General features: G+C 46.2%; 1 protein-coding gene across 8 annotated transcripts in view; it reads left to right on the top strand.

Moving 5' to 3' along the window:
• SPIDR (scaffold protein involved in DNA repair) overlaps window positions 1-12,838 on the top strand; it is a 285,222-nt gene that overhangs the window by 263,384 nt on the left and 9,000 nt on the right. For all 8 annotated transcript variants that reach the window (XM_060393383.1, XM_060393381.1, XM_012183635.5 and 5 more), the window contains 5 exons: window positions 1,486-1,570; window positions 2,511-2,654; window positions 2,743-2,802; window positions 5,072-5,276; window positions 6,110-6,256. In XM_060393383.1, coding sequence (XP_060249366.1) covers window positions 1,486-1,570; window positions 2,511-2,654; window positions 2,743-2,802; window positions 5,072-5,276; window positions 6,110-6,256 — 641 coding nt within the window. The remainder of the gene's footprint in view (window positions 1-1,485; window positions 1,571-2,510; window positions 2,655-2,742; window positions 2,803-5,071; window positions 5,277-6,109; window positions 6,257-12,838) is intronic.

Below are 12,838 nucleotides of genomic sequence, written 5' to 3'. Positions count from 1 at the left end.
CGGGGCTTCCCAGCCCCTGACAGCCACTCTCTACCTTCTGTCTATGAATTGGTCTGGTTGGCGATCTCATATAAACGGAATCACACACTATTTGTCTTTTTGTGTCTGACTATATTCTTTATTTTAGATAATATTGGTAATTTTTCTTGTTCTGTGAGTAACACGTGTCTGATTTTGAAAAATACAGGAAACACTTAAACCAAAAGAAGAAAATAAACGTCACCTTTAAATTCTACTCGGATAACCACTAAAAATATTTTTTTTTACTCTTTCAGAGAGAGATGTTATAATTTGTTGTCTGCTTTTCACTTAGCAAGGTATCATGAATATCTTTCCATGTCCATAGTTTCTGTGTAAATGTTTCAAAAGCTGTATCATATTTCATTGTGCAGATACATCATAATTTTGTATATTTTTTTATTGAAGTATAGTTGATTTACATGGTTTCAGATGGATAGCAAAGTGATTCAGTTATACATACATGCATATATATAGATATATATTCTTTTTCAGTTTCTTTTCCATTATCAATCATTACAATTTATTGCTTGCATTTTCGTATCGTATACAGTACGTTCTTACTGTTTATCTGTTTTATATATAGTGCTATGTATCTGTTAATCCCAAAGCCCTAATATATCCCAGCCCCACTGCCTTTCCAGTCTGGTAACCATCAGTTTGTTGCTTACATCTGTGAGTCTGTTTCTGTTCTGTAAATAAGTTCATTTGTATCATTTTCTTAAGATTCCACATATAAGTGATATCATATGATATTTGTCTTTCTGTTTCTGACTTCCTTCACTTAGTATAATTTCTGGATCCATCCACGTTGCTGCAAATGGCATTATTTCATTCTTTTTTGTGGTTGAGTAGTATTCCATTGTCGGAGAAGGTAATGGCACCCCACTCCAGTACTCTTGCCTGGAAAATCCCATGGACGGATGAACCTGGTAGGCTGCAGTCCATGGGGTCGGGAAGAGTTAGACACAACTGAGCGACTTCAGTTTCACTTTTCACTTTTGTGCGTTGGAGAAGGCAATGGCAACCCACTCCATTGTTCTTGCCTGGAGAATCCCAGGGATGGGGGAGCCTGGTGGGCTGCCGTCTATGGGGTCACACAGAGTCAGACACAACTGAAGTGATTCAGCAGCAGCAGCAGTGTTCCATTGTATATATGCACCACGTCTTCTGTATCTACTCCTCTGTCGGTGGACATTTAGGTTGCCTCCATGTCCTGGCTATTGTGAATAGTGCTGCTATGAGAGTTGGGGTGCATGTGTCTTTTTGAATTAGAATTTTTTCCAGACATATCAAATGCATGATAATTTAGTGAACAGTCTCTTTCCTGTGCTTACACATTCCAGGTTGCAAGGTCTGTCTGTCTGTCTGTGCACCCCTGACTTCATTGCATATTCTGAATGTTGGCTTCTTGGTGTTCAGCCTGCATCTGACCGGCTCACTGATCAGCATCTCTTCTTTCTTCAGGATGGCCGAGCTTTTTAGTTTGATTGACACCATGTGGCCTCCACGGGCAGCTCTGAAAGCAACAGGCCCTGGCACAGCCTTTGAGGTAAGCTCGGCATTGAGGCACCACCCCACCACAACAGTGCACATCCTGAGAAACCCTGTGAGGTTAGCCTGGCATTGAGGCACCCCCAACACACAGTGCACCCCCTGAGAAGCCTGGATCCAGTGAGTGTGAGCCAGGACAGAGGTCACACTGCTGCCTTACTTGTAGGCCAGAGCCTGGTTACCTAGTCTACCATGTCACATGCGTGCTTCCGGAGGTTCCTTTACGGTGACCTCTCTCCACCCCCATTGTCATGGGCCACTGCACACTGAGGGTCTCAGCCTCGCACCCAACAAGAAGCAGGTGGTTTCCCTGCCTCCTTCCAGTCAGTAGTAGAACCACCACTGAGTACCAGTTAGAGCAGAGACTCAGTGCACAGAATTTGTGCACATCGGTCGAACCACTAGCTCAGCTCAGCTCGGAGTCTCCCTCTTCTTCCTCACGTCGTGTTTGGTAGCAAGTTGCCCACAGATAGCAAAATTGAGGAAGAGGATCTGTCCTTCCTGCTCTGAACCCTGTCCAGCCTGCTGGCAGCTACTGCTTCGGGCCTTGGCTCCCCAGGCTGAGAGCTGGCCCCTTTGTGTGGTTCTGACTTCTAGCACAGGTGGACACAGTAGCTCTGTCTGGAGCTGGAGCAGCAGCCCAGTCGGAGATGCCATTTCTAGATGCCTCACAGGGAAGAAGTTTGTGAATGGAGTCTTCAGTGCATCTGGAGATTGAATTTCTAGAATGACATCTTGAATTGGTGATAAATTCAGGAGCACAGAAACTCTCATGCTGGGTCCAGAGAGAAACAAGCCCATCAGTAAAGACCCTTGGAGAGAGTCAGTCTGCATCTGTGAGCAGAGACGGCTCTGTTGAAGAGTCAATTTATGTTAATAGTGCATTTGAGTCTTTAAGCAGCGCCTTCACGTTCTACTTTTGTCTTCATTTTAAACAGGAGAAAACTCATCTGCCTCCTCCTAGCTTCTGTTACATCCTCAGTGCTCATCCAGACTTGGGGCAGATTGATGTAATTGAAGATGACCCCGTTGCAGAACTTTACCAGCCACCGACTCCCCGCTTCTTAAAAGAAATTATGCAGGTGGTGCCTTTGTGTGTACCGGACCTCTGTCGCTTTGCTCTGTGTGTGGGCTTGGGGAGACTTACGCACTGTTTTCAATACGTTCCAGGCGGATGGCCTCTGTACCCATTGCAGCTTCTGTGCCAGAGTGATTTACCGGAGACCACAGGTGATCCATCTCTCTTTCTCTTCACATGTTGTACAGCTTATCAAAGGATAATCTCCCTCAGAAATGGGTGGAGTACCCAAACAGAAAAGCATTGTTGAATGCCAGTTATGCACGATCCACACTGACATGGCGGTAAGCACACTGCTTGTGCAGTTGGGGCTGCGGCCTCTCATGAAGTCCCGGGTGTGAAGCCAGCAGAGTGTGCTCTCAGGATGCGAGCAGCAGCCTCGTGGCTGTCACTCACTGGCTCCTGCCCACAGCCCTGCAGCTGGACCAGAGGTGGAGGGGGAAGGAGTGTTCAGATGCACTGCCACCTTTAGCTGGTCTGTGGAAATCCTTGCCCTTCCTGAGAAACTGACCATTTGCTAAGATGAACTCCTCCGTCCAGTGCAAGGCTATGTGCGGGACCTCGGGGTCCTGTCCCTTCTGTCTCCTTCAGATGGAATGTTTCTTTATCTTTCTTATCTTTTATGATCTTGTCATTTTTGAGGAAGAGGTTGATTTCTTAACAGAATGCCCCTCCATTTAGATTTACCAGGTCACAAAGAGATCTGTGATCTATGCCACATAAAAATACTGTGTTCATACCAGGGGCACACAGTGGAGCTGTCCCAGTGCTGTGATATGATACCAGTTGATTAAGATGCTGTTTTCCAGGCTTCTCCACTCTACAGTTAACTAACAAATATTCCATACTTATTGCTTAATAACTGTGTAACAGATGTTTTGTAGGAAGATAGCTTAAGACTGTTTTATTATCCTGTTTCTTATAAAACTTCTACCCATTCATTGTAACAGCTATATGAATCTTGCTTGAATTATTACTCTGATAGTAGCTAAATGATAATTTTCTAATTCCAGCATTTTTCTACATTTATTAGTTGGCATTGGCTATACTTAGGAACTTTTATTTCCCTGATTTATTTATGCATTCAGTCATTTATCTCAGCTTGAACCAGTAGATTGAATTTTTATTCATTGGGTTGTTATCTGTAGCTGTCACTTATTCCAGTGCTTACGTCTCCCCAGATTCAAGCCAGCTCCTGTGTCCTTTGGACATGGCCCCATCACTCCTCCAGGGCTCCCTTACTTTCTGCAAAAATAAGATGCTTCAGACTCATCTTGTGTCTCCTCTGCTCTGAAGTCAGCTGTCTGCTAAGGAGCCCTGGTTGATTTTAGTGAAGAATGGCATTTAGAAGCCAAGATCTGGGTCCTTGGTGGGCTCATTGCTGCTGGGCCATCTCGGCAGATGGAAGAAGGAAGTATGCGTGTATACTCATGCCCATGTACCTACCGCTCCACGTCTGTTCTTTCTTTACATCTGTCTCTACCTAAAACTCATCGTCTTCTACCAGTACTTCCAACTCTAGGCCATAACACTGACTCTAGATTTCCTCACTTCCGTATTAATAACTCCCTCATCCAGCTCTGAGAAACCTGGCTCTCACTTTCCTCAGTATAAACTTCTCTAATTTCTTATATGTAATCAACCTCCCAACCATGTGAACCACCTCCTCCACTCAGCTCACAGCTCCTGACCTTGCCGGTCACCGTCTTTGCCCAGTCATGTCCACCAGCCATGTGGGATCGTCAGCCTGACCACACCATCCATGCCAGCAGCACCCTGACCCTCACGCCAACCAGCTTCTCATAGCCTGGCCCTGCTGACCCCAGGGGTATTTCCAGTGAGATCCTTGTCCCCATGTGTGCCTGCTGAGTCCTAATGGCAGAAGACTGTGATGTAGTTGTGTCCTAGCCACCTCCCGAAGGCCCTGCATCCATGACCGTTGCACTGGAGTGGAGGATTCACCATGTGCATCCGTGGGGTCAGGGGTATGAGCATTTCATTCATAACACTTCCTCATCCTTGGGACACTTAGATCTTGCAGGAGAGAAGAGTGTGTGTGCTTCGTGGAAGCCAGTGTGATGACTCACATCCTCACCCTGTGGACGTGGGATTGGGAGGAAGTGCGTGGCTTCTTCCTCTTTGGTCAGAGGACTGGGAGAGAGGAGCCAGGGAGGGGCAGGCCTCCCCCCAGCCATTGGCCCTTAGCATAGCAACAGGGCTGGAGCTTACTGGGCTTGGCCATGTCCGGCGTGCTGAAGACCACATATGCAAAGGCCGTTGCATCTGTGGAAATACTGATTGAAATGATATCAGAAATATTAGTGTTAATAATAATCATCTAAGATTATCGCCTTTAAAAATAATTTTGGATTTAAGAAGAGCTACCAGGTTAATAGCCTTGTCCGTGACTTTGAATTCTAGGCAGACAGTTTGTTTCTGGAGCCAAGGGAGATGTGGCTGGTGGTGACTGACATTACTCTGCAGACACTGGACGAGGACTCAGGCCTCCCCAGGACTGTTCCTGTGCGTGTGGCCACCTCATGCCTGCTGGACCAGGAAGTCCGGGATGCTCTCTGCGAGACCACCTCCCAGAGCTTCCTCTTCCGGGACGCTCTCCGAGACCAGGGTATGCCTTCCTCTTACTGAAAGCGCTGGTCTGTCCCCCCACCCGGAGTTCCCTGCAGACCAGGCCCCTGTGACAGCTGCCTAGACAGAATAAAGCCCCACCTGTGGTGCTGGCATGCAGGGGTGATGCTGGGGTTACTGGGGAGGGTCTTTTGGGGTCACGCTTTATGGGCACAGAAGTAACAAAGCTGCTGCCTAGCGCACCGCTTTGGTAAAACAAACAGAGAGCTCAAGCATTTATGTCCATCCTTCTGTGTCCACCCTCTGCAGCACCAAGTCTCTGTCTAGAGAAAGGTGGTGTTTGCATGTGAACTACATACATATTCTTACCATGTAAACCCTGTAAAACATGTACCTCGTGCCATGTCAGGCTGTGTAAATAGTGGTTGATGTGCAGCAAATCCACATTTTGCTTTCTGGAACTTTCCCTAAGTGTTTTCCACCCACGGTTGTCTGCATCTGAGCTGGCTGGAGTCTGCAGGTGTGGAGCCTGTAGGTACGGAGACCTGACTGTGTGCTTATACCCGTCAGCACTCTTTCTAGGAACCACAGTAGGACCCTGCCTGGACAGTGTATTTTCAGTGTTGAAGCTACGTGACATGAAGTTGGTCTTTCTGCATCAAATGTGAACCGATGTTTGTTTGTGTTTACAGCTCTGGCTTCCTTTCTGCACAGACTGTGTCCCTGGACACACAGGGGCCCACACCAGTGCCCCTGGCCACCCCTTCTGCACCTAACTGCCAGGAGACTGGCAAAGGATGCGTCTCTCCTGGCAGGAGAACTTGCTAGTTTCAAACCTGGAACTGCAGTAATCCAAAGCATCTCTGTTGGCAGGTCAGATTGTCTGTGTTGGCCGAACTGTCCTCCTGCCTCTGAAACCCCATGAGGGTGTGACCGTGGGTGCCGGGGAGCTGTCAGGCCCCCTGCGTCTGGATGAGCTGGGCCCTGGCACTCGGGTCAACTCCATTTGCAGCATCCGAGGTATGTATCCATCTTGATGGAAGAGAGATTTGTATTTTCTTAACTATCCCACTCACTTTGTGTTTGTTGTTTATTCAGTGAGTGTTTGAGTACCTGACATAGGGTACATGAGGAACAAAATGAAAAGATGCCGGCCTTTCAGACACAAGCAGAGCCAGGTTGGCAGCCTCTGGGGCTCCGAGTGCCTGTCCCAGGCCCTCCCTGTGGGGCACAGACAGGAGCCCTGAGCCGAGGGGGAGGGGAGGGTGAGCCCATCAGGTGAGGTGGGGGTCGGGGGGCGAGCAGGACTTGCCCCGGCTGCTGACGAGGCAGGGTGGGTAAGCTCCGGAGTGGGAGGAGGTGGCAGAGGTGTGTGTGGAGGGGGTGGCAGTTGGGAGTGGGGGGATTCAGGGCGGAGGCGGATGTGAGGGAGGGTTCGGTCAGAAGACCCGACACGCAGGGAACAGTGATCTGTGACAGCACCGTGGTAGTCAGTTTCCAGAAAGTATAGAGATTCCACACGTACGTCAAGGGCCTGTGTCCTCCACCCAGGGCCACTCGACCCCCAAACCCCATGTGCTTTTTATGAACAGCAAAGGCTGTGACCCCACTGTTGCTTGAGCCCAAGTCCCCTGTGTGATTGTGAGGCTGAGCACGAGTCCATTGTGTTTTCCTTCAGTGCATTCCCTTTACCCTAGTGTTCCCACAGAGATGTAGCTCCTCAGGCTCGTGGACTTGAAGAAGTATGGCTCCAGCCTTCAGCTGGGTCTCTTCTTGCCCCCACTCTCTCGTCTCTGCTCCAAGGATGGCAGGACTGACCTCAGAGGCTGGTTGAGGAGTACGTGGGCTGACAGGGAAGCCGATGTTCCGTGCTCCCACTGCCGCAGGCAGGAGGCTGACTGGGGGCTCGGGGGCTGGAGCCAGCGACAGCAGGGATGGGGCCCAGACTGCCATCCCTGCCCAGGCAGAGCTGGTGCAGACCTTTCAGAAAGGTGGGAGGGCACGTGGGAAACCCCGGACAGCTGCGCAAGCTCCATGTGCTGGAGGAGAGGGGCCAAGGTGGCCAGCTGGCCCTGTCCTGTTCTGCTGTCCCAGCTGTGCTAATGGAGTGGAACAGTCAGGTTTTTATCTTAGATGAAGCCCTGTTTTCAGCACCACAGGTCAACTCTGGAGTAAAATGGGGGCTGGCTGTTGGCTGCTGGGAGGAGCACAGGGGAGGCTGGCTGAGAGTCTGGAGGCTGGGCGGGCCGGTGGACAGGCGTGAAGGCCGGACTCTGCAGAGCTGCACAGCCTGTCCACAGCCTGTGCTCTCCAGGCTCCCATCCCCTCATGTCTCCCAGGGTAGGTCATCCAGGCTCAGAGCCAGTGGAAGGAGGAGGGCGTGACTCCAGGTGACAGTTCCCACCCCCAAACCCCTCCCGAATTTTATGAGAAAATGTACTTGAAGAGCTGGCTTCCTGAGAAGGGTTTGGAGCCAGACCACTCTTACCTGCAGCCAGAGAGTAAGAAGCATAGAGATGCAGACCAGGAGCATGCAGACAGTGGTGAGACAGACTTGCCTTTCCTAAAGAACCTCATATTTTAAAGAAATAGTCATTTCCAGTGAGATTTACAAAACTCACTTGAAATTTAACCATTTCACTTGAAATTTAACCATTTCAAGAGAGATTTGGTGGCAGCCCATTTACAGTATTGTGCAACCACCTCCTCGTTTATGTTTTGGCTTTTGTCGTCTCACTGGCTTTGAAAACAGTGGCAGTCTGGTTCTCAATCACAGTGTCATTGAGCAGAAACTCACCTTTTTGAAGCGTGCAACTCATTGTAGTGTGTTCATACAGTCGTGCAGCCATCGCCACTAACTAGCTCCAGAGAGAAACCCGTGTCTGTCAGCACTCACGTCCCGTCCCCTCCCAGCCCCTGGCTCCCGTTCCTCTGCCTCCTGCCTCATGGACACTCATGTGAATGAATCATACAGTGTGTGCTCCTTGGTTTCTGGCTGCTGGCACTCAGCAGGACATTTTCAAGGCGTTTCTCAGGCTTTGTTCCTTTCTGGGGCTGAATAGTCCATCATATGGACAGACCCTGTTTTATTTATCCGTTCATCAGTTGATGCACTCTTTTTTGATCCTATAATTCATGCTTCTGTGAATTTTCATGTAAGGTCCTTGGGTGGACATCTACTTCCTGTTCTTTGGGTGTATTCCTGATGTCTGACATAGTTTTCATGTGGGCCACAATCACAAACAGCAGCAGCATAAGCTGTGCTCCCTCCACGCGTGATGGGGAGGCATCTGTAGGAAGTGACCCTCCAGAGGGCAGGACATGAGGCTGACACTGAACATCCCATGTCCAGATGTGGTGACCAAAGGGACTGTTGGGAGGTACAGCCCAAGATGAGGGAGATCAGGTGTCCACTGTGACCTGTCTGGAGAGGGGCAGTGTTGGTGGAGGGGCTCTGGCCAGCAGTGCCCGTGGAGTGACCCTGGGCCGACACAGGCTGCCTCGCGCTCCCAGAGCAGAGCTGTGACAGGTGACATCCCCCTGCTCCGTCCTCCCAGCACTGGGTATTCTCAGGTTGTAGATCGTCCGTCATTTTCACAGGTGTGTGCTGGTGTCAGGTTGCTGATTCAGTTTGCATTTTTCTGACAGCATTTTCTATGGAGCATCATTCCTATGTTTATTTGACATCTGTATATCTTCTGTGTTGAGGTGTCTGCCAGGGGCTTTGGTCCATTTTTATTCGGGTTGTTCACTTTCTTATTGAGTTTTTTGAGTTTTTCATGTATTTTGGATAGCAGTCCTGTCCTAGATAGGTGTTTTGCAAATATCTTTTCCCATCTATGGCATCTCATCTCTTAACAGTGTCTTTTGTGGACCAGTTTTAATTTTAATGAAGTCCGACATAGACTTATTTTTCCCCATGAACTGTGGTTTTGGTGTTGTATTTAAAAACTCATTGCCAGACTAAGGTCACCCAGATTTTTCTCCTGTTTTCTTCTAGGAATTTTATGGTTTTGCTTTTTACACTTAAGTATACAATCCATTTTGAGTTAAATTTTGTAAAAGAGGTCAGCTCTTTTTCTAGATTCATTTTTTCCCCAGGTGTTTGTCAGTTGTTGTAACACTATTGGAAACACTGTCTTTTCTCTGTTGAAATGTCAGATCAGTTGACTGTGTTCATGTGGGTGTGTTTCTGGGCTCTCTGGTCTGTTGCCTTGGTTTTTTCTTTTGAGGGTAGGATGCTGTCTTGATGACGGTGGCTCTGTTGTGTGTCTGTCCTCCAGCTCCATTCTCCTCCAGTATTGTCTTGCCTACTCTAGGCCTTTCTGCCTCCTGTGTAAGCTTGAAACTTGGCTTATGGTATCCACAAAGTGACTTGCTGTGCTTTTGATTAGAATCGTGTTGAATCTGTAGTGCACCTTAGGAAAAATGTACATCTTAACAGTGTTCAGTCTTCCTGTATGTGAACATGGAATACCTCTCTCATAATTTTGATCTTTGATGTATTTCAGCAGTGTTATAGTTTTTCTCATATAGATCTGTGTGTATTTTACTACACTTATACCTAAGTATTTCATTTATTTTAGCTAATATAAATGGTATTGTGTTTTTAATTTAAAACTTCACTTGTTCATTGTTAGTGGATAGGAAAGCTATTGACTTTTGTATTTTAACTTTGTATCCTACAACCTAGCTGCAATCATTTTGTAGTGCTAGATTTTTTCTTATTGATTCTTTGAGGTAGTCTATATAGGAAACTGTCACTTGTGAACAAGGACACGTTTTTCTTCACTCCCAGTCTCTATCCATTTTATTTCTTTTTCTGGGCTTCTCATCTTAGCTGGACTCCCAGCACCAGATTGAAGAGAAGTGATGAGAGAGACCTCCTTGCCCAGTTCCTGATCTCGAGGAGAAAGCACCACCTTTCCCACCATTAGTCAGTGATGTCAGCTGTCAGGGTTTTGAGTGTTCGTTGTTTTTTCAGCTAAAGATAATATCTCTTTATTCCATATATTGAAGGGAAATAATGTTCCGGTCTCTTACTTCCCCTCCAGTCAGTGCTGATTATTAAGATCGATAATGTTCCGTTCTATAGCTGTAAAGCTTTGCCCTTTGTCTGCAGGTTGATCCTCATAGATGAAAAACAGTAAATGGTATTTTTATTATAATGATTATGTAAATATTTTTCGCTGAACAGGAAACTAGTACATACTCTATTTCCTTTCTTGTGTGATTCTTTTCATGGAGTTTTGTGTTGAATTTTGTTTTACTTACACTGCCTGCTCTACACTCTTAATTATTTTCCAAATCCTCAAAAATGGTGACAGATCTTTGGAGCCATCCTTTTCCTGTGTAATTTCTCTCCTAGGGCCTTCTGTCCCTCTGAACCTTCCTTGACTGGTTGCTCTGCTGTCAGCTGTCATCTAGGCCTCCTCTGTATTAATCCTTTAGGGTCATCCTTTCCTAAATCACAGAACTTCTTTATTGGTTTATTCCAACTGTAGGCTTTTAATAAATGTTCTTTACCAAGGTGAGAAAACTTCCTCTATTCCTAGATTAATGAGAGTTTTTATCATCACTGGGTATTGGATTTTGTCAAGTGGCTTTTCTACAGCCATTGATATGATCATATGATTTTTCTTCTTTATTCTGTTGATATGATAGACTGTTGTTGTTGTTATTTAGTCAGTAAGTCATGTCTGATTCTTTATGACCCCATGGACTGTATCCCACCAGGCTCCTCTGTCCATGGAATTTCCTTGTAAGAATACTGAAGTGGGTTTCCATTTCCTTCTTCAGGGGATCTTCCTGACCCAAGGATTGAACCCATGTCTCCTGCACTGGGGTATATTCTTTAGTGCTGAGCCTCCAGGGAAGCCCTGTGATAAATTACAGTAGTTTATTTTTTAAAATATTGAATCGGCTTATTAACCTGGAATAAGTCCCGTTTGGTCATGGTATAATCCTTTTTTTAAATGTAGTTGGATTAGATGGCTAATATCTTGCTGAGGCCTTTCACAGCTCTGTTCATGAGAGATCCTGGTCTGTAGTTGTCCTTTCAGGTAGTGTCTTTATCTGGGTTTGGAATTAGGTGCATGTTGTTAGGGGATGAGTTGAGAAGTACTCCCTCTGCTACTGTCTTCTGGAGGGAACTGCACAGGATTGGTATAACTTCTTTCTTAAATGTTTGCTCGAATTGATCAGTGAACTCCTCTGGGCCTGGTGCTTTGTTTTGGAAAGTTATGAATTATTGATTTAATTTCTTTAATACAGGCTTACTTCATTTTATAGTGCTTGGTAGATACTATGGTTTTTACAAATTGAAGGTTTGTGGCAGCCGTGTATCAAGCAAGTCTATCCCTGCTGTTTTTTCAGTAGCTCACTTCATGTTTTGGTGTCACATTTTGGTAATTCATGCAGTATTTCAATTTTTTTCATTATGGTTATATTTGCCATGGTGATCTGTGATCAGTGATCTTTGATGCTACTATTACAAAAAGATTTCAACTTGCTGAAGGCTCAGATGACGGTTAGTGTAATTTAGCAATTAAGTATTCTTTAATTAAGGTTTTTTAGACAGTATGCATTTGTTGCACATTTAATAAGCCATAGTATAGTGTGGACATAACTTTTATGCACACTGGGAGCCAGGGATCAAACCCAGGTCCAGCCATCGCCTGCTTGCCACAAGGGGGTTGCCAGTGGTATGAAGACCCCAGACAAAATATATTTCCTCAGCTCGAGTTGTGCTCTGTAATTGGAAGGAAATTGCTTAATCCCATGTAATTGTAAATATTGTTAGCACTCACGGGTACCCTAAGATAAAAGGAACTGTGGTTTGTAGCAGTCTTCTTTTTCTTAATTCATTTAGCAGACACCATAACTGTGATTGAGTCTCTGTGCTGGAAGCCCTCCCTTCAGCTTGGATTCTGCCCTCTGTGAAGACGCGCCTTCCGGCTGTGCTTTGAGCTTTTACTGGCTTAACTTTCAGCCTTTTACTGGCTTAACTTTGACTCAATCTTGATTAGATTTGTAAGAACAATGAAATTAGCTAGGCAGTCTTTTTTAAATCAGGATGTATTATTTTCATTTTCAAAAAGTCATTCAAGGATGCATTGCAGGAATGCGTTTTAATAAACCAAGCCTACTTAGTTCTCATTATTTTATCCTCTGCAGATAAATTTTCTCCTAATGTTTGTTCTAGTGGAAAATTAAATTCTTTGCTCCAAGAGTGGGAAGGATGACTCTCCTGTTTCTCTGGAAACTTAGTTCACATCTTACTTTTTCTCAGATGTCTCATTTCACCACTCTTCAACAAGGATGGTCTGAGATTCGCAGTGTATCTTGATGATATGTACAGTGCTTCACATTCTAAGAAAATTAGACCAACTCAGTCTCCTGTTTAAAATTCTTTCCTGGCTTCTCATCCCTTCCAAGATCAAGTCTAGAATCCCAAGGAGACTTGGAAGGTGCTGGCCTGCTGTCTCTCCTGCCTTTTTCTCTGCCTCTCTGGCCTCCAGTCCCACCTCAGGGCAAAGGGTGGACCTGTGCCCCTCCCTACCAGCAGCCCCACCTCAGCTCCATTCTTTCAGGAAGCCTCCC

Source organism: Ovis aries, chromosome 9 (genome assembly GCF_016772045.2).
Source record: "Ovis aries strain OAR_USU_Benz2616 breed Rambouillet chromosome 9, ARS-UI_Ramb_v3.0, whole genome shotgun sequence".
Taxonomy (NCBI): domain Eukaryota; kingdom Metazoa; phylum Chordata; class Mammalia; order Artiodactyla; family Bovidae; genus Ovis; species Ovis aries.
Note: the sequence above shows the minus strand (reverse complement) of the source record. Positions and strands in the feature narration are given on the sequence as shown.